Source organism: Cervus elaphus, chromosome 17 (assembly GCF_910594005.1).
Source record: "Cervus elaphus chromosome 17, mCerEla1.1, whole genome shotgun sequence".
In the NCBI taxonomy this organism is placed as follows: domain Eukaryota; kingdom Metazoa; phylum Chordata; class Mammalia; order Artiodactyla; family Cervidae; genus Cervus; species Cervus elaphus.
The window spans coordinates 64,556,415-64,577,141 of record NC_057831.1 but is presented as its reverse complement, the minus strand read 5'-3'; the positions used below and the strand labels follow the sequence as shown (position 1 = coordinate 64,577,141).

At 38.9% G+C, this 20,727-nt stretch overlaps 2 protein-coding genes across 9 annotated transcripts in view; one reads left to right on the top strand and one right to left on the bottom strand.

Annotated features, from left to right (window-relative positions):
* The window catches only part of CORIN (corin, serine peptidase), a 263,611-nt gene extending 247,707 nt beyond the window's left edge, over nucleotides 1–15,904 (top strand). For 6 of the 7 annotated variants that reach the window (XM_043870982.1, XM_043870984.1, XM_043870981.1 and 3 more), the window contains 3 exons: nucleotides 3,166–3,437; nucleotides 5,977–6,110; nucleotides 13,122–15,904. In XM_043870982.1, coding sequence (XP_043726917.1) covers nucleotides 3,166–3,437; nucleotides 5,977–6,110; nucleotides 13,122–13,304 — 589 coding nt within the window. In that variant the 3' untranslated portion in view covers nucleotides 13,305–15,904. Of the gene's footprint in view, nucleotides 1–3,165; nucleotides 3,438–5,976; nucleotides 6,111–13,121 lie in introns of those variants that run through there. The other variant, XM_043870988.1, reaches the window with a different exon arrangement.
* Nucleotides 15,905–16,139: 235 nt separating this feature from the next.
* ATP10D (ATPase phospholipid transporting 10D (putative)) overlaps nucleotides 16,140–20,727 on the bottom strand; it is a 125,030-nt gene continuing 120,442 nt past the window's right edge. For both annotated transcript variants that reach the window (XM_043870979.1, XM_043870980.1), the window contains exon 23: nucleotides 16,140–17,714. In XM_043870979.1, coding sequence (XP_043726914.1) covers nucleotides 17,384–17,714 — 331 coding nt within the window. In that variant the 3' untranslated portion in view covers nucleotides 16,140–17,383. The remainder of the gene's footprint in view (nucleotides 17,715–20,727) is intronic.

Genomic DNA, 20,727 nt, shown 5'->3' with positions numbered 1-20,727 from the left:
TTCTGTGTAAACTCCCCTGGAAATCAAAATGTATCTGAAGGATATAAGTAGTTGTGTATTCTCCCTAGAGTGATCACTGAAGAATTAGGAGCTGAAATCATCTTATCTCAACATTATCTATAATGTATATTCATCATTAAGACAGGAGTATAAACATGAAGCAAATTAAATGTGAATTTCTGGTAATGAAGTGCCATCTAGCGTGAGAATTAAAGAAGAAAAATGTCTCTTAACACTTTCCTCAGTCATTTTTTATTGTCATTGTGAACTTTTTCACCTGGCTTCAGTTTGCCCGCTTCCTCACTCTCAGAGCATGAGGATCTTTGTACAAACTTCTTTAAGGACTGGCCAATTTTTCCTGCTGTTGCTTTGAAGTCTGACAGCACTGAGAAAAAAATCCCCTTGATGCTGAAGATTTTCAGCTGCTCTACTTGTTTTTTTATCTTTGTAGCCCAACTTACCTCTTTACTAAAAGGACCACATGAACATAGCTTGTTCCCGAGTTTCTCTCCTGGGTACGTGTTACTGAAACCAGACTCGTGCGGCCTTCATGCCGCCCTGCGTCCTCTTTCCTCTTTGCTTCTACCCAGATGGGAGTGACTCATTCTTTCTAGCACACACTTAATACACTAATATAGCATTTCTACACATCTCCCTCACTTCATGTACCCCTTTTGAACAACAGGTTATTGTTTTCCCTGGTTTTTTCCAGACTTGGAAAAAACATTTAAAGACTTTATTCTTCTTATACTCATAATGAAAAGGAAAATGTAAAATGACAGGAGCTTGTGTCACAAGAGGCTACTGAATATAAGTTAATAACATTTAGCAGTTTTATTGACACATGTTTTACTGTTAGAATTACATTAACTTGGATATAGCAATTAAGTCTATAAAGTTTACTCAATTTCATTTTGTTACAAATAGTTTGCAGCATTCAACTGTTTGTCATACTACCTGTGATTTAAGCAGATAGACGAATATTTTTTGTAACCAAAATTTAGTAGCTTTGAATTGAGGTAAGAAGCTATTAAATAGGTAGACATTTGAAATCAATAATTGTCCTATTTCAGATGCCTTAAACAATAGAATCTCGAGTGAGTGTTGAATTTCTCAGATAGTCATATGCTTACTCCTCTAAACTAAAAAATGGAATAGGGAGAGGGAGCGAGGGAAGGAAGGAAGAAAAAAGAGAAAGAATGACATGTTCTGTAATGGATGGTTTTATTTAATGAAAAACAATTTTGTAATGTTATCCTATAATGTTCATGCAATAGCACTTTTTGCATTTTATTATAATTGTTTCTTTTATTGTTATCTTCACTCAATCCTAAAGTTTGTATAGGCAGGGATCATGTCTTTCTTGCTGGTTATTGAAATCCCCAGCACAATATCTATTTATCTATAGAGATATATTTGTCTCTATATGGGTATTATATATATTCAAATAATATCAATATTTATTGAGGCATAATTGATGTACAGTATAAGTTTCAGGTGTACAACATAGCAATTCATAATTTTTAAAAGCTATATTCTATTCAGTTATTTTCAAATACTGACTCTACAAGGACCTACTGTATAGCACGTGAAACTATATTCAGTATCTTTTAATGACCTATAATGGAAAAGAATCTGAAAAGAATTATGAACAGGAAACAAATTTTATATAATTTTATTTTTAAAAAGGTCACTCTGTGTGAGGAGACTGGGTTATAGGGGTTAAGAGTAAAAGAAGGGCCACCGTTTGGGAGAGGTGAGTAGCTTAGATTAGGACTGGAGCGGCGGCAGAAGGGGAAACAGATGCAGGATTTACTTGAAAGTAGAGCAGTGAGGACTTGCTGGTGTGTTCAGCGTTGAGAGATGATCCAGTACTGCATAATGGGTGGCTGTAAATAGCAAGTGACTGTGGGATGAATTCTACAGCTCAAAGGAGAGGGTGGAGCTGAAAGTTACAAACGCCACTTGGGTGGCATTTAAGGCCGTCTGACTTGGCAAGCTCTTCAAAGGGGCGAGTGAAGAGTGAGAAGACCAAAGGCAGAGCCCTGGGTCACTCAGTGAAGACACCGAGCGCAGAGGAGGAGGGCGGAGCCGAGAAGGGGTCCCAGAGACAGGAGGAAATTCTGGAGCATGGGGAGCCCTCGAGGTCAAGTGGGAAAGTGTTTGAAATGGAATTAGATAGACTGTTGGTGTCAAGTGTTCAAAAACAGTGACGTCTGAGACTACCCATTCTAAGTTGTGGGTGACCGTTTTTTTTAAGCTGCTAGCTTGAAATTTTCAGAAGCCTTCCTTGAAAACTTGACATTTCTCTGAAGCACTGGCTCCTTCTTGGCGGGATCACTTAACGTCTGATTTTCATTCTCTTTTATTATTTTTTTTTCCTCTTGTCTCCTCTTCACATCTTTTCATCATCTTTCCCACTCAGTGAAGCAAGTAACTACTCTGTCTCCCTTTCAAAGTGAACAAGTGTTATTTTCCAGAGCAGCCCCATCTAGGAAGCCCAAGCTTTGCTTTCCACAACAATACGATATTTACCAATTGTTCAAGGGTTATATAGATGCTTTTTATATGAATACACGAGAGATGGGAGTGGATATGTTGTAGGAAGGGGGAGGCCCCCCTTCAGGGCCTCAGGAGCGGGCTCTTGTCTAACACTTGGAAATGAATTGTCCAAGGAGACACATGTGCTGACAAAGCAAGAGATTTTATTGGGAAAGGGCACCCGGGGGAGAGCAGGAGGGTGAAGGAACCCAGGAGAACTGCTTGGGTTTTATGGTGATGGGATTAGTTTCCGGGTGGTCTTTGGCCAATCATTCTAATTCAGAGTCTTTCCTGGTTGCGCACGCGTCGCTCAGCCAAGATGGATGCTAGCAAGAGGGATTCTGGGAAGTGGACGGACACATGGTGTCTCTTTTTGACCTTTCCCAAACTTTTCCAGCTGGTGGTGGCTTATTAGTTCCGTATTCCTTACCAGGATCTGCTGTCATAAAACAACTCATGTGCATGGTTACTAAAGGGCCTGGCCAGGGTGGGTGGTTTCAGTCAGTGTGCTTGCCCTAACAGAAAGAGCCACTATTTACAAAAAATAAGATATTTAAAAATCATATATAAATTTTAAAAGATAAATCTAAGTTTAAGATGCCAGTAGCTCTTGAATTATTTTAGGAGAGAGAATGCTGCCGTTTGGAAAGTGGTGTTTGGCATCAATAACCTAGACCACCCATCAGCATTCATGCAGACGCGCCTCGTGAGAACCATCATCCTGCACCCTCGCTACAGCCGAGCGGTGGTGGACTATGACATCAGCCTCGTGGAGCTCAGCCAAGACATCAACGAAACAAGCCACGTCCGACCCGTCTGCTTACCCAGCCCGGATCAGTCCTTAGACCCTGATACTTACTGCTATATCACAGGCTGGGGACACATGGGCAACAAAAGTAAGTCAGGAGTCTTGGGAGCACTTACCTTTCAGCTTTTAACTGGAAAACACTAGGGTACTTCCTAACCTTTGGTAGTCATTTCCCATTTTCAATTTTTTTTTCATTTATTTTTATTAGTTGGAGGCTAATTACTTTACAATATTGTAGTGATTTTTGCCATACATTGACATGAATCAGCCATCCGTTTACATGTGTTCCCTATCCTGATCCCCCCTCCCACCTTCCTCCCCATCCCATCCCTCTGGGTCTTCCCAGTGCACCAGCCCCAAGCACTTGTCTCATTCATCCAACCTGGGCTGGTGGTCTGTTTCACCCTTGATAGTATACTTGTTTCAATGCCATTCTCTCATAACATCCCACCCACAGAGTTCAAAAGTCTGTTCTGTACATCTGTGTCTCTTTTTCTGTTTTGCATATAGGGTTATCGTTACCATCTTTTTAAATTCCATATATATGTGTTAGTATACTGTATTGGTCTTTATCTTTCTGGCTTACTTCACTCTGTATAATGGGCTCCAGTTTCATCCATCTCATTAGAACTGATTCAAATGAATTCTTTTTAATGGCTGAGTAATATTCCATTGTGTATATGTACCATAGCTTCCTTATCCATTCGTCTGCTGATGGACATCTAGGTTGCTTCCGTGTCCTGGCTATTATAAACAGTGCTGCGATGAACATTGAGGTGCACGTGTCTCTTTCAGATCTGGTTTCCTCAGTGTGTATGCCCAGGAGTGGGATTGCTGGGTCATATGGCATTTTCACTTATAACAGAGTCACAAATAGCATATGTGTCACTCCCCCTACCATGCAAATTGTAGAAGTCAATACTTTTATCATGCACTTAAACTTGCAAACCCAAATGCAGCCTCAGAAGTCCGTCTCTATACCTCATTTCTCCAGGGAGCCCCTACAGATGCTTGGAGCTGACATGCAAGATCAGTCATCCCTGCCTTGATAGGGATTGTATTGAATCTAGATTGCTTTGGGTAGGATAGTCATTTTGACAATATTGATTCTTCCAATCCAAGAATGTGGTGCATCTCTCCATCTGTGTGTTATCTTTGGTTTCTTTCATTAGTGTCTTATAGTTTTCTGAGTACATGTCTTTTGTCTCCTTAGGTAGGTTTATTACTAGGTATTTTATTCTTTTTGATGAGATGGTAAATGTGATCACTTCCCTGATTTCTGTTTCTGATCTTTTGTTGTTTGTGTATAGGAAGGCAAGAGATTTCTATGTATTAATTTTGTATCCTGTACCTTTACCAAATTCATTGATTAGCTCTAGTAGTTTTCTGGTAACATCTTTAGGAGTTTCTATGTATAATATCATGTCACTTGCCAACAGTGACAGTTTTTTCTTCTTTTCCAATGTGGATTCCTTTTGTCTTCTCTGACAAAAGTCCGTGGCTAGGACTTTCAAAACTATGGTGAATAATAGTGGCAAAAATGGACATCTTTGTCTTGCTCCTGATCTTAGAGGAAATACTCTGCTCTTCACCATTGAGAACATACAGAAATTTAGAAATGTGTACTGCTCTCAGCTGCCTGTAAAGGACTCTTGTTTGACCTATTAAAAGTTTAGAATAAGAGTTTAGTTGATATTTTCTTTAATAGTAAGCACTGGCCAGACCAACTACGTCAGTGGAGTACTGTAGCTCTCAGGGATAAGATACATATCGGTGTCCTGTTATCCACTTTTGTTGTTGTTTAGTCACTAAGTCGTGTTTGACTTTGTAACTCTATAGACTGTAGCCTGCCAGGCCCCGTGACCATGGGATTTCCCAGGCAAGAACTTTCAGGCAAGCTGGAATTCACACATTCTCTCTGCTGACACTAAGGGACGCTTTTCCCTTTGGACATCTCTCTGACATATCTCCTAGGATTAAAGGTTCTGATCTAATGATGGCTACTGTAGCATGTGGTGAGATACACTGTTTAAACCAAGGATGGGTCAACCATTCCCCTGTTACTCTGAACAGATGATCTGAACTTTAGCAGAATGGACTCACATGCTGAGCTGTCACAGAGCTGGCAGCCTCCCATCTAGGGCAGAGATCTGGCTTGATTATTTTAATTGTAATACCTATTGTTTATGTTGCCACATGTAATAAGAGAGGGAGGCAGTTCCCTGGTGGGGCTAGTGGTTAAGATTCAGTGCTTACACTGCAGAGGCCTGGGTTCCATATCTGGTGGGGATCTATCCTGCATGCTGTGTGGTGCAACCAAAACACAAAAAATAAATTAGAAAACCCATTTGTAAAAAATGAAAGGGAAACCATGAGCCAGGTTACTTAACCAGTCTGTGCCTCCATTTTCTCATTAACAAAATGAAGGAGTTTGACTAATGGAATGACTGCTATCAGCACTTCTAATTGGAAAATTTTGATTCTAAACGAGCTTTGTCTTTGAAATAACATTCTAGGAATATGGTTTTCCTGATATAAAAATGTAATGATTTCCTGTGTGATTAGCCTAATTCTTGAGTCATTTTACCCTCATGTTTTATTTCTTCCTCTTTTTAAAAAAAACCCAGTGCCTTTTAAGCTGCAAGAGGGAGAAGTACGCGTAATTTCTCTGGCGCAGTGTCAGTCCCACTTCGACATGAAGACCATCACCAGCCGGGTGATCTGTGCTGGCTATGAGTCTGGCACAGTGGACGCGTGCATGGTAAGTTGCTCTGTGCTTACCAAGAGATTCAATTCTGCAATAGGTTCACTGGGTCCATATAAGCTCATTATTATTCATGTATGGCTCTTTGGGAAAGTTTTTTTGAAAATAACTTGTTATCAGATGTTTCCATTATCTCTTCTGAATACTTTTTAATAACTCACTGAATTCTCACAATCATCACTTGTGGAAAACAAGAGATCATAGAGGTTAAGTAATTTACCCCATATCACCCAGGACTAAGGCAGTAGAATGAAGTTATGAGTGTAGGCAGTCTGGCTTCAGAATTCAAGTGCTTGGCCACTAACTATCCTAGAAACAAGGATTAATGTGAACACATTTCTCTGTGTTGCCAATACGACCTGGACGTTCACCAGAAACTAGTGCCCCAGGACAGCTCTCCACAGCACTTTGCATAGACAGGGATGCTCCACAGTGCACTGCAAATATTCAAGTTTGTCTTAGCCTAATTTTACGCAGCTTTTTTTTCAATTCTATTTTTCTCTTACTTCAACTTGAATGACTTGAATGAATCAAGTTGAATGAATGAAAGTCTTTTAAAAACCAAAGCAAAACAGAATTTGTTCTTTTGCCAGACAGGCCTAACCTCAACTGTATAATGAAATGGTAACTGCTAAAGGGAGGGGATGGAAGGTTGATTCTTGAAAGAGAAATTAAGGCCCAACATAGACATGGGTGTAGTCATGCTCATATAATAATGTCTAATAAGAATTGGGTCCTGTCAACTTCTTTAGTGGTGGCAGTTCCACACTGTGGGCATCTTAAACATACCAGATGCTCTCTAACAAAACCCCAGGTAGAAAAGAAGAGAGACAAAAGGCTACTTCTTTTTACCAAGTCTAGAGCAAAATTATTCATCAGAACCTCTCATTATCTTCCTTAACTGCATCAGTAGGGCACATCGGAGGCCATGGTCCTCTGTTAAGGTCTAGAAATCATGGGACTCAATATTGCAGCCAAACAAACTTTGGCCTGAAGTCCAATATTATGAAGAGGCAAAGAGGACCAAATTGTGCCTTTATCTATATCCTTCTTTCATTTTGAATTGCCGCTGCTTCACTTGTTTTCCCCCTAACATGTTCACCCGTCTCACTAAGCTTAGCTCAAAATCTCCTCTTAAGGGGATCCTATGTTCCCCTCCAGCTGGAAGCAATAGCTCATTCTTTTGAAGACTCCTTTATTTATAGCCCTTAGATTTTGCTTTCATGTAAAATTTTTCTCATTATCCAAGTTGACTTTTGGCCCCTTTAGGGTAAAAATAGTTCCTTACTTGTGTAGACTTTAGCACAGAATCCTCCAAAAAATAGATTCTAAATTATTATGCAGCTAAGTTTCCGACCTGGAAATGTAGGGATGCTGTAAACATATCCCATTTTAATCACTAGCATAAATAAGTGGTGGTGGTGGTTTAGTGACTAAGTTGTGTAGCACAGCATAAATCAGTATCTTAATTCTTTTATATAAGAGGAGATGAAAAACTGGAATATGTCTAATCAAAATGTTTCCAGTAAATTCTGCTTAAAAATCAAACAGGCTTTCAGATAGAACAATTTAGTCAGCCCTTTGAAAGGGAAATAAGTTCATTTATATCATCTTTTTAGATTCCAAATATAAGTGATGTGATACTTGGCTTTCTCTGACATAATTCAATTAGTGCGATAATCTCCAGGTCCATCCATGATGCTGCAAATGGCTTTATTTCATTCTTTTTAATGGCTGAATAATATTTCATCATATATATGTAGTATATTTTCTTTACCCATCTGTCTGTGGGCAGTTAGATTGCTTCCATGTTTTGGCTATTGTAAATAGAGCTGCAATGAATATTGGGGTGCATGTATCTTTTTGAATTGTGGGGTTTTTTTTTTCCAGATATATGTCCAGGAGTTGCTGGATCATATGGTAACTCTATTTTTAGTTTTTTAAGGAACTTCTGTACTATTCTCCATAGTGATTGTACCAATTTATATTCCCACCTACAGTATAGGAAGGGTTACCTTTTCTCCACACCCTCTTCAGCATTTACTGTTTTTAGACTTTGATGATGGCTCTTCTGACTAGTCTGAGTTGATACTACAGTGTAGTTTTGATTTCCATTTGTCTAATAATTAGCAATGTTGAATATCTTTTCATGTTCTTTTTGGTCATTTGTATGTCTTCTTTAGAGAAATGTTTCTCTCCTGCCCATTTTTGTTTGGGTTGTTTGATGTTTTGATATTGAGTTTCATGGGCTGTTTGTATATTTTGGAGATTAATCCCTTGTCAGTTGTATTGTTTGCAAATATTTTCTCCTGTTTTGTAAGTTGTCTTTTTGTTTTGGTGGTTTCCTTTGCTGTGCAAAAGCTTTTAAATTTAATTAAATCTCATTTGGTTTTGGTTTTTATCTTCATTACTATAGGAAGTGGATTGAAAATGATCTTCCTGTGGTTTATATCAGAGTGTTCTGCCTATGTTTTCCTCTAAGAGTTTTGTAATATCCAGTCTTACATTTATGTCTTTAGTTCATTTTGAGTTTATTTTTGTGCATAGTGTTAGGAAGTATTTTAATTTCATTATTTTACATGTAGCTCTCCAACTTTCCGAGCACCACTTACTGAAGACGAGTCTGTCTTTCCTCCACTGTATACTCTTGCTTCGTCATGTTAATTGACCACAGTTATGTGGGTTTATTTCTAGGCTTTCCCCCCCGTCCCTTGGTCTGTACGCCGGCCTTTGGGCCTGGACCATACTGCTTCGATGACTGTAGCTTTACAATATGTTCTGAAGCAACAGAGCCTGATTTCTCAGCTTTTCTTTCTTTCTCAACATTGCTTTGGTTATTTGGGATCTTTTGTGTTTCCATACAAGTTATAAGATTTTTTTTTTGTTGTTCTAGATCTTCAAAAAATGACATAGTAATTTGACAGGGATTGCATTGAATCTGTAGATTGCCTTGGGTAATACAGTCATTTGGACAATACTGATTCTTCTAATCCATGAACATGATAGTTATATCTTTCCATTTATTTGTGTGTGCTTCAATTTGTTGTATCAGTATCTTAGTTTTATGAGTAGAGGTCTTTTGTCTCCTTAGGTATGTTTATTCCAAGGTATTTTACTTTTTTGATGAAACAGTAAATTGGATTGTTTCCTTAATTTCTCTTTCTGATCTTACATTGTTAGTGTCTAGAAATTCAACATATTTGTGTATTAATTTTGTATCCTGCAACTGTACCAAATTCATTCATGAGTTCTAATAGTTTTCTTGTAGCATGTTTAGGATTTTCTACATATAGTTATCATGTCATCTGCAAACAGTGACAATTTTACTTTTCATAATTTGGATTACTATTCTTTTTCTTCTCTGATTGCTATTGCTGGGACTCTCAAAACTATGTTGAATAGAAGTGGCAGGAGAAGACATCTTTGTCTTGTACCTAATTTTAGAGGAGATGCTTTCAGCTCTTCACCTCTGGGTGTGATGTTTAGCTGTGGGTTTGTCACATGCCGTGCTGTGCTCAGTCGTGTCTGACTCTTTGTGACCCCACAGACTGCAGCCCACCAGGCTCCACTGTCCATGGGGATTCTCCAGGCAAGAATGCTGGAGTGGGTTGCCATGTCCTCCTCCAGGGGAATTTTCCCAACCCAGGTATCCCACATTGCAGGTAGATTCTCTACCGACTGAGCCACCAGGGAAGCCCAAGTATACTGGAGTGGGTAGCCTATCCCTTCTCCGGGGGATCTTCCTGATCCAGGAATTGAACCAGGGTCTCCTGCATTGCAGGCAGATTCTTTACCAGCTAAGCTACCAGGGAAGCCCATATATGCCTTTATTATGCTGAGTTATGTTCCCTCTATGCCCACTTTTTAAAAATGGGTATGGAGTTTTGTCCAAAGGTTTTTCTACATTTATCAAGATGATAGTATGGTTTTTATTCTTCAATTTGCTAACGTTCACACCACAAAGTGGGTATAGAGGGACTATATCTCAACATAATAAAAGCCATTTGTGACAAACTTACAGCCAGCATAATACCCAATGGTGAAAAACTGAAAACCCTGAAGGGAAAGAAAACTGTCATTATTTGCAGATGATATGATACTCTATATAGAGAATCCTAAAATCTCCATACAGAAACTATTAGAACTAATAAGTGAATTCAGCAAGGTAACAGAATACAAGATTCATATACAGAAAGCTATTGCATTTCTTTACACTAAATATGAGGAAGAAAAAATTGAAAAAAAAAATCGTTTTTAAAATCACGTTAAAAAATACCTAAGAATAAACTTAACCAAGGAGGTGAAAACCCCTATGAACTGAAAACTAAAACATTGTAAAGAAAACTGAAGATGATTCAAAGAAATGGAAAGATATCCAATGCTCTAGGATTGAAAGAATTAGTATTGTAAAAACAGTCATACCACCCAAAGCAATCTACAGATTTAATGCAATCCCTGTTAAAAAATCCTGATCAGTGAAGAACTGACTCATTTGAAAAGACCCTGATACTGGGAAAGATTAAAGAAGGGAGGAGAAGTGGACAGCAGAGGAAGAGATGGTTGGATGGAATCACCGACTCAATGGACCTGAGTTTGAGTAAACTCTGGGAGCTGGTGCTGGACAGGGAGGCCTGGCATCCTACAGTTCATGGGGGTCGCAAAGAGTTGGACATGACTGAGCAACTGAACTGTCAAAATACTCATGACATTTTTTTTTAACAGAACTAGAACAAATAATTCTAAAATATATGTGGAATCACAGAGGATCCAGAATTGCCAAAGCAACTCTGAGAAAAAAGAACAAAACTTGGAGACATACTCATTCCAGATTATACTACAAAGCTACAGTAATCAAAATAGCATGGTAACAGACATATGGATCTGTGGAACAGGATAGAGGCCAAAAATAAACCCACACATTTATGGTCAATCTCTCAGGCAAGAATACAATGTAGAAAAGACAATCTCTTCAATAAGTGGTGTTGGGAAAGCTGGACAGCTACAAGCAAATCAATGAAATTACAACAAAAATTATACATAATTCTTATAATTATACAAAAATTAACTCAAAACAGTTTAAAAACCTAAATGTAAGACATGCCATAAAACTGCTAGAAGATTACAGAGGCAAAACATTCTTTGATGTAAACTGTAGCAATACAGTTTTAGATCAGCCTCCCAAAGCAAAAGAACTAGAAGCAGAAACAAACTAGTGGCACCTGATGCAATGAGTGGACTCCATGGGAAAGGCCCCGATGCCGGGGAAAGGCCCCGACGCCAGGAAGGACCCCGACACTGGGAAAGACCGTGATGCTGGGAAGGATTGGGGGCAGGAGGAGAAGGGGACAACAGAGGGTGGGATGGCTGGATGGCATCACCGACTCGATGGGCATGAGTTTGAGTAAACTCCGGGAGTTGGTGATGGATAGGGAAGCCTGGTGTGCTGTAATCCATGGGGGTTGCAAAGAGTCGGACGTGACTCAGCAACTAAACTGAACTGAAAAAAAATAATACAAATGAATCTATAATATACAACAGAAACAGATTCACAGACATAGAAAACAAACTTATAGTTACCAAAGCAGGGAGGAATAAATTAGATATAACTATTATTATTATCTATTTAAATGTCTATATAAGTAGTAACATGTAAATAATTATTGTTATAATAATTATTCAGTTCAGTTCAGTCACTCAGTCGTGTCCGACTCTGCGACCCCATGAATCGCAGCACGCCAGGCCTCCCTGTCCATCACCAACTCCCAGAGTTTGCTCAAACTCACGTCCATCGAGTCGGTGATGCCATCCAGCCATCTCATCCTCTGTCGTCCCCTTCTCCTCCTGCCCCCAATCCCTCCCAGCATCAGGGTCTTTTCCAGTGAGTCAACTCTTTGCATGAGGTGGCCAAAGTATTGGAGTTTCAGCTTCAGCATCAGTCCTTCCAATGAACACTCAGGACTGATCTCCTTTAGGATGGACTGGTTGGATCTCCTTGCAGTCCAAGGGTTATTAACCTGTAATTATTTCATGAGAATTAAATAAACTAACACAGGGAAGGTGTTTAGGAGAGCATCAATAAACATGATTTCTATTTCTCAACATTACCAAGTGGGAGGACCATAGATACACTTCCAGGTTTGAAATTCTTGCAAAGCAAGGAGTATTTTGTAAATATCTGTCATGAGTCCACATACTTATTTTCTAGAGTACCTATCCTTCTCTTTTGAGGACATGCAGAACACATCTCTCATATTCTCATCTTTTCAGATGTAGCAAATATTAGCATTTTTAAAGCCATAGTGTCTTAATTATATGTGGACAAAGAAAACTGAACAAAACTTAACTGTAATATCTAAACTTAAATATTAAGAATGAAAGTCGCTATGCAAATGAAATCTCTATGTATGCATTATAAGTTTTACTGTAATTCTTATGTGGTATTTTCTATTTAAGCATGCTAATTCTCTTCTATTTAATACAGTAAATAGTAAGTTTTTGTCACCCTGAATGTGTTTTACTTAATACATTTATTCACACAGCAAGAATCCTGAAAGTAATGACTTATTTTTAGATTTTTCTAGCACTATTTTTTGTGAGAAAACTATCCTTGAACATGTTATACATTTATAAACTGGATCAAAATTAAAAGAATGAGATCAGTTAGGGACTCAGTCCTGATACGAATCTTTTTTAATTAAAAAAAAGTTTGATATATTTTGATTAAGTGTAAGAAATGACAAAACGTCCGATTTCACAGAAAAAAAAAGAATATAGTCCTTTCCCAAGCCACCTCTATTCTTTAAAAGATCAAGATTTAAAATGTTCACTTGAAAGTTCTGTTTATGTAGGGGAAAGCGTGTTCCCTTCACACATTGACAGTGAGACCTTTGTTGAAATTTTTCAGGACATTGGTTAAGCTGGGTTTGGCTTTATTTTACCCTCAGGACAGCACGGACACATGAGGGCCCTGAAACACCAGTGACTAACATCCACTGCTCTTCCTTACAGGGCGACAGTGGTGGGCCTCTAGTCTGTGAGAAGCCGGGAGGACAGTGGACATTATTTGGCTTAACTTCATGGGGCTCCGTCTGCTTTTCCAAAGTCCTGGGGCCTGGTGTTTACAGCAACGTGACATACTTTGTCAAATGGATTGAAAGACAAATATACATCCATACCTTTCTCCTAAACTAATTCCAAAGATGATCAGAGACTTTTGCCAGCAACATTCAAAGAAAATGGCCTTTTCGACGGTGGAGGACGTCCTGTAGAGAGCTGTACAGAAGCACTTTTCATAGACAGGGATGCTCCACAGTGCACTGCAAATGTTCATGTTTGTCTCAGTCGAATTTTTTTTTTTTTTTGTCTCAGTCGAATTTTATACAGCTTTTTTTTTTTTCCAGTTCTGTTTTTCTCTTATTTCAGGTTGAATGAAAGTCTTTTAAAAACCAAAGCAAAATAGAGCTTGTTCTTTTGCCAGGCAGGCCTAACCTCAACTGTAAAGTGAAATGAATGGTCAGCTTGGGAAAGAGAAGAGTGTAGGCAGCAGGGTAACAGGTTAGAGAAAGTCCCCTCTTGTCCAGTCACAAAAGGACATGGAAGTCCAGGCTAATGAATCTTTGCCAGAAAAATGAAAATTTCTCCAGCACAAGAGCATAGTGGCAAATTCCAATAACAACATCAGAGGCTTGCTTTTGATTTATGAAAAACCAAGATAATTTACATGCTTAAGTTATTCATTATTCTTCTTCTAAAGTTTGCATAATTCTGAGAACTAATGAAAGACAGAACATCCATTTAGGTAGCTGAAGGAGCAAATTTCATTCACCACAAAGTTCTTTCCACATCAATATTAGCACTTGATATGAAAAGACTGCCCGTTTGGAATTTAAATCCAGGCTGTAATTGCATAGAAAAGTCTCCATAGACCCTTCTCAGAGTTGGGGTTTGCTCACTCTGTATCAGTTAGCCAACTGAGATTTTGACAACTGGGAAACTATTTGTGGGAACAATTTCTTTCTGTCTTTGTGACAATGAAGTTGAGGTTAAACTTTGCTAAAGGAGGACTTGCTTTAGAGTGGAGAGATGCAATTTTTTAAGGAAATTAAATTTCTCCCACACCTAATTATTTTCCAGTTTTTCTCTGTTCATCCATACCAATAAGGTCACAGAGATGTATTTCAAAGCACAGTAAAACTTTTTGCATGAAGAAAAACATTTTGTAATTTTTCTTAAAAGATATTTAATAGCTGGTGTTGCCATTTCTTCCTATTGATGATAATTAAAACAAAAAATTAAATATGCTTTTAAGTACTATGTCATGATGCACAGGTCAATTTATAAAGTAATTTGGTGGTTATTTTTTTCCTCACTAAAAACCTTCAAAACACAAATCTTCACATGTATCTAATTTAATTTATGGGCTTCCCTGGTGGCTCAGCAGTAAAGAATCTTCCTGCCAATGCAGGAGACACAGGTTCATTCCCCGGGTTGGAAAGATCCCCTGGAGAACGAAATGGCAACCCACTCCAGTATTCTTGCCTGGGAAATCCCATGGACAGAGGAGCCTGGCAGGCCACAGTCCATGGGGTCTCAGAGAGTTGGACACGACTGAGCACCTAAGCAGCAACAAAGGATTTCCTCCACAGCCTGGGCTGTCCCAGCACCCTCAGAGCCTACCTGCAGTTTTACACGTCGTTTTGTGTAAACGAGTAAGTATGTATGTGTAAACACATGCTCTCTTCTATTTGTGTGCATAGGTGACATTCGCAAAGCTGTCTTGACACTTTCCATGTGATTCATCTCTTGTTCTGTAGTTTGTATAAACCTACTGAGAATGTAAAATCCAGCAACTCAATTATGGTCACAACTGTATGAAAGTTTAAGAACATATATCAGTTTTGTTATATAATGGAAACTTATGCTCAACTTATGTTCAGTGAAATGTATATACTGTAGCTAACCCTTTAATAGAAATAAAATGGTATAATTTTCTTTAATGGATGTAAAACAAGGAGCAAGCCCCAGAAAATGTTCCCCACTATTATAGTTGGCACTCAGTTTCCAACCAATCAAAATTCACTTGTCTTATATCTCACTCCCCCAGGAATATACTCTTTTAAATGCCACTACTCTTTGATTAGTCTGAAAGGAGAGTTTGCTGATAATCTTCTTATCACCCATTGATTGTCCAAGGAAAACTTTAGCCCTGGTAAGAGGATAAGGATTTTTGTCTTCTAGAACACATTTTGGGAATCTAATCCAATTCCTTTATAAATCTTTTGGGGTAAAAATTATATCACAAGTATATACTGCTAATTTTTCTTGGCTACTAGGAGCAAATTGGGCTCCCCTAAATTTGGTAAAGTATGCTGAATACCTACCGAAAATGCTGGAACATCAGCTTAGGAAACTTTGCATAAGAGTTATTCACTTGGAAATGAGAATCTTTAAAGGCTTTCTATTGACCCCAAATCTCCGCCGGAGGACCAGATGTGTCTCAGAATCCAGAATTTTAAAAAATTTAAAAAGCATAATATTAAAATGTTTAGTAGCACAGTAATAAAATTATTAATATTTTTGTGGCAAAATATATGAATAGCCATATTAAATAAATAGTCTTGTATCTGTTTAAGACATTGTATTTGTGCTTAATTTATGAAAACTTGTTCAGTTTTCAGAGTTCCTGGGATTGCTGAATCGTAGACAAGAAGTTGTAGACGCATAACATGAACTGCTGTGCACAGATAATTTATATCAGAGAGACTGACCTTTTTTTAGTCTTTTGAACTCATTCCTTAGATTCTAATCTTTTTTAAGTGAATATATCTCTAAATTTGTATTTATCAAAAGGTGATGATCTCAAGGAATAAATGCTAGTTGCTATGACGATAATAGATGATATGACATCACTGACTTTTCCATATAAGGACAGGTCAAACAATATTCTTTAAAGGTATTGCTTTGGGATTTTCCTTCTCAGTTCTGGTACCAATTACTATTGCATCTGATGAGAATCAGAGTTATGACAGCTTTTAATATATGTTATTTATGAAAAAGTTTATTTTTAAAAAATCATAAGAAAGCAGATAGCTACCTCCATTAGCCATATGGGGTTTTGGATATTCTAGAAATCAGTCTGTATAAAAGACCATTTGCAATAATATTAGAAGGCTACAAAAAATATCAGTCCAGAACAGTAGGCAACAGGTAGAAAATTAAGCCCTGAGAACAACAGCTGAATAGTCATTAACAAAAGCTTGATACAGACATAGAACATTAGCATGGACATTTCATGAAGGAAGTTCTGGGTTGGCTGACAATTTTCAGATGAATGGATACAGAATTTTAAAAGATCTCAGCAAGAATACATGATCTTATAATAATACCTGGCAGTTACGGTAGAAACTAGTTTCCTTGTTCCAATTAAAGCCAGCATACATGATTTGCAACAGCAATGGACTTGATATAGACTTTCTTGTCCTAAATGTAATTAAAAGCAAATCTAAGAACCTCAGAGAATTCTCCTGAGAATCACCTGTATCAGTATAAGTTTATAATATCTCACTTTTAGAGGTTGAAAAGAGCTTGAAAGTATTTGCATACCAGAAAAGTTATAGGGTATTGTAAAAAGACGATAAACCCTCAAACGGCCTCCTGAAGACTGTTTTGATTGTCTCATTTTGATCAGGCTCCTGGCAGTTTTAGAATTCAGGAAATTGCCAAGGGGGCCTAGACCCAACTGAGCCCATTTTCCTCAACTGTGGCCTCCATCGCCTCGCGGACAGCACGTATACAGAGGCAGACCTCATAAAAAGTCTTCTTTTGACCGGAAGCCGAGAGAGGAAGGCACCTCTGTGGACCCCTGGCATCCCCGCTGCCCCTTTCTCAGGAACACTCCACCTCAGGAGAACACTGAAATGACCAGAGTCAAATAAATATATGTCCCAAATGAATCCTCTTGAAAATATTTGCATTTATAGAACAACTAAAATGCTTTCACAAAATCCAAAAAGTTTCATGAAAGCATTTGATTCTGAATTAAATATTTCACTTCTCTAAACTCTGTCCAGGTCAGATTCTAATGTCTGTTACACATGGACCCACAAACACACAGTAAAGGTCATCACATCGGCTTGTCCAGGCCCAGTAAAATGTTCTTGTCCCTTAAGGAAAAATCAAGTCACGCTGCTTTGGCAAAGGAGCCTCTTCAAAGTTGCTTTCCCAAACTTGATGGAATACTGGCATCTCCAAGGAGGATATCCTGCTTTTTTTTAATCCTTTGAGGGTCCAGCCATCCCCGAGGCCTTAGTTTCAGAGAAATCTGAGTCTAAAGCAGTTTCACATACAGGTAAGGTTCCTTTCTCAACAGCACAAGCAGTTGCCGACATCACTGCAAAGACTGCAGACGGGTCATAGACGGGTAGTCTCTCTGACTCTACAGCTGAGTGGTCAGCATACTTAGACGTCAGCTGATCCATCTGCCCAGTCCCTCTCCACTTCTTGAGAGCTTCCGTCCTCTCCTCTGCAGGCAGTCTGTCCAAGTGTTTCGCCCTCAGAATTGGAGACGGAAAGAGGGATCCCTGAAGAACTCTGTATATAAACCTGGGTTACAAAAAGCATCACAGAATTACATTCACCTCGATGCATTACGGGCCACAAAGAATACACACCGATTAGAAAAAGTAAAAGGGTCTGGGGGCCCTTCTTGAGGTAAAGAGGGAGGGATAGTGAACTATAAAATGGAGATAACAAGAACATGAAATTAATGTTTATTAAACACTGAGGAAATAAGTTCCTGATTGTCAAATAAAAAATAAAATCTGTAATAAAAGTAGAGATACCAATAGAGCTACATTACAGTCTTAATGTTATCATATTAATGAACAGAAATGTATTAATGCCACAGGTGTTAGTTTCTTCAATAGTCCCCTAGTCAATAGTCTGTTAAGTTCAATGAGACAATACATATGAAGCAGGCAAAGCGCTGGCACAGTAGTTTTTAAAATGCTAGCTTCTAGTTTTCTATGGCTATTGTAACGAATTACCACAAACTTGACCCCTTCAGGCCAAGCTGACGGTATTCAGGGGCTTCCCTAGTGGTTCAGCAGTAAAGAACCTGCCTGCCAGTGCTGGAGACGTGGGCTCGATCCTTCGGTCAGGAAGATCCTAGGAAGAAGGAAATGGCAATCCTCTCTAATATTCTTGCCTGGGAAATTCCATGGACAGAGGAGCCTGGTGGGCTACAGTCCACGGGGTCGCAGAGAGTCGGAGATGACTGAGCAACTAAGTAACAACAAGAACATTTTCAAAAACCTTGTGAGTCCCCAACGTCTGTTCTGGGCATTTATGCCATGAGATAAGAGGGTCCGCCACAGGCCTTTCCTGCTTCCTTGGTGACTGCTGAGGTGACTGAGAGGATCCATGAGTCACATACCCAAACTCTTCAGCACCAGCAAAGGTTGTGGCCCTCTCTCTCGAGCATACTCCCAATAGCAAATTGCCTAATTTTAGCAACTTTTGAAATCTGGGTAGGCTGAGAATTTTCTAAATCTAGTTTCTTTGGACTTAATGGTACCTTCCCTCAATCTCTTTTCCTTCACATTTTTCCAGGTTGTTGTTCGGTTGCTAAGTTTCTATAAGCAACCAGAAGAAACTAGACCAAACCTTCAACACTTTGCTTAGAGAACTCCTCAGCTAAATACCCAAGTTCATCACTTACAAATTCTGCTTTCCACATAACAGTAGAACACAATTCAGCTAAGTTTTCTGCCACTATATTGCCAAGATTCCCTTTCCTCCAATTTCCAATAATGTTTCTCATTTCCTTCCGAGACTTTGGCAGCAGTACCTTTAACACTCACATTTCTAGCAAAATTCCATTAATGAACATTTATGTATTTTCCAAGATGATATCGCTTTCTCTGACCATGCTTTCTACTTTCTTCTGAATTTTCACCAGCAGGTACTTTAATGTCCATAATTCTATTGACAGTCTGCATACATGCCTCAAAATTCAACAGTCTATTATGTACCTCACAATTTTTCCAGGATCTACCCATTATCTAATTTCAAAGCCTATTTCACATTTTTTAGGTATTTATTACAGCAGTACCCACCTTCCTGATACCAAAGTCTGTATTTGTTTTCTATAGCTGCTGCACAATAAACGTGCTGGCTTAGGACAATAGAACCTTATTTTCTCACAGTTCAGCAGCCCAAGAATTCTGAAATCTGTGTTTTCATCCCAATCCCAAAGAAAGGCAATGCCAAAGAATGTTCAAGGTACAATTGCACTCATCCTACATGCTAGCAAAGTAATGCTCAAAATTCTCCAGGCCAGGCTTCAAACAATTTGTGAACCATGAACTTCCAGATGTTCAAGCTGGTTTTAGAAAAGGCAGAGGAATCAGAGACCAAATTGCCAACATCCACTGGATTATAGAAAAAGCAAAAGAATTCCAGAAAAACATCTACTTCTGCTTTATTGACTACGGCAAAGCCTTTGACTGTGTGGATCATGACAAACTGTGGAAAATTCTTCAAGGGATGGGAATACCAGACCACCCTACCTGCCTCATGAGAAATCTCTATGAAGGTCAAAAAGCAACAGTTAGAACCGGACATGAAACAACGGACTGGTTCCAAATTGGGAAAGGAGTTATGTCAAGGCTATATATTATCATCTTGTTTATTTAACTTACAAGCAGAGTACATCATGAAAAATGCCAGGCTGAATGAAGCACAAACTGGAATCAAGATTGTTGGGAGAAACATCAATAACCTCAGATACTCAGATGACACCACCCTTACGGCAGAAAGAGAAGAGGAACAAAAGAGCCTCTTGATGAAAGTGACAGAGGAGAGTGAAAAAGCTGGCTTAAAACTCAACACTCAAAAAACTAAGATCATGGCATCCGGTCCCATCACTTCATGGCAAATAGATAGGGAAACAATGGAAACCATAATAGACTATTTTCTTGGGCTCCAAAATCACTGCAGATGGTGACTGCAGCCATGAAATTAAAAGATGCTTGCTCCTTGGAAGAAAAGCTATGACCAAACTAGACATCATATTTAAAAGCAAAGATACTACTTTGCTGACAAAGGTCCGTCTAGTCAAAGCTATGGTTTTTCCAGTAGTCATGTATGGATATGAGAGTTGAACTATAAAGAAAGCTGAGTGCTGAAGAACTGATGCTTTTGAACTGTGGTGTTAGAGTAGACTCTTGAGAGTCCCTTGGACTGCAAGGAGATGAAACTGGTCCATCCTAAAGGAAATTGGCCCTGAATATTCACTGGAAGGACTGATGCTGAAGCTGAAGCTCCAACACTTTGGCCATCTGATGTGAAGAACTGACTCACTGGAAAAGATCCTGATGCTGGGCAAGACTGAAGGCAGGAGAAGGGGATGACAGAGGATGAGACAGTTGGATGGCATCACTGACTTTGAGTTTGAGCAAGCTCCAGGAGTTGGTGATGGACAGGGAAGCCTGGCATGTGCAGTCCATGGGGTCACAAAGAGTCGGACATGACCGAGTGACTGAACTGAGCAACAAAATCAAGGTGCCGGAAAGACCATGTTCCCTCCTATAGAGAATTCATTTCTTGCCTCTTC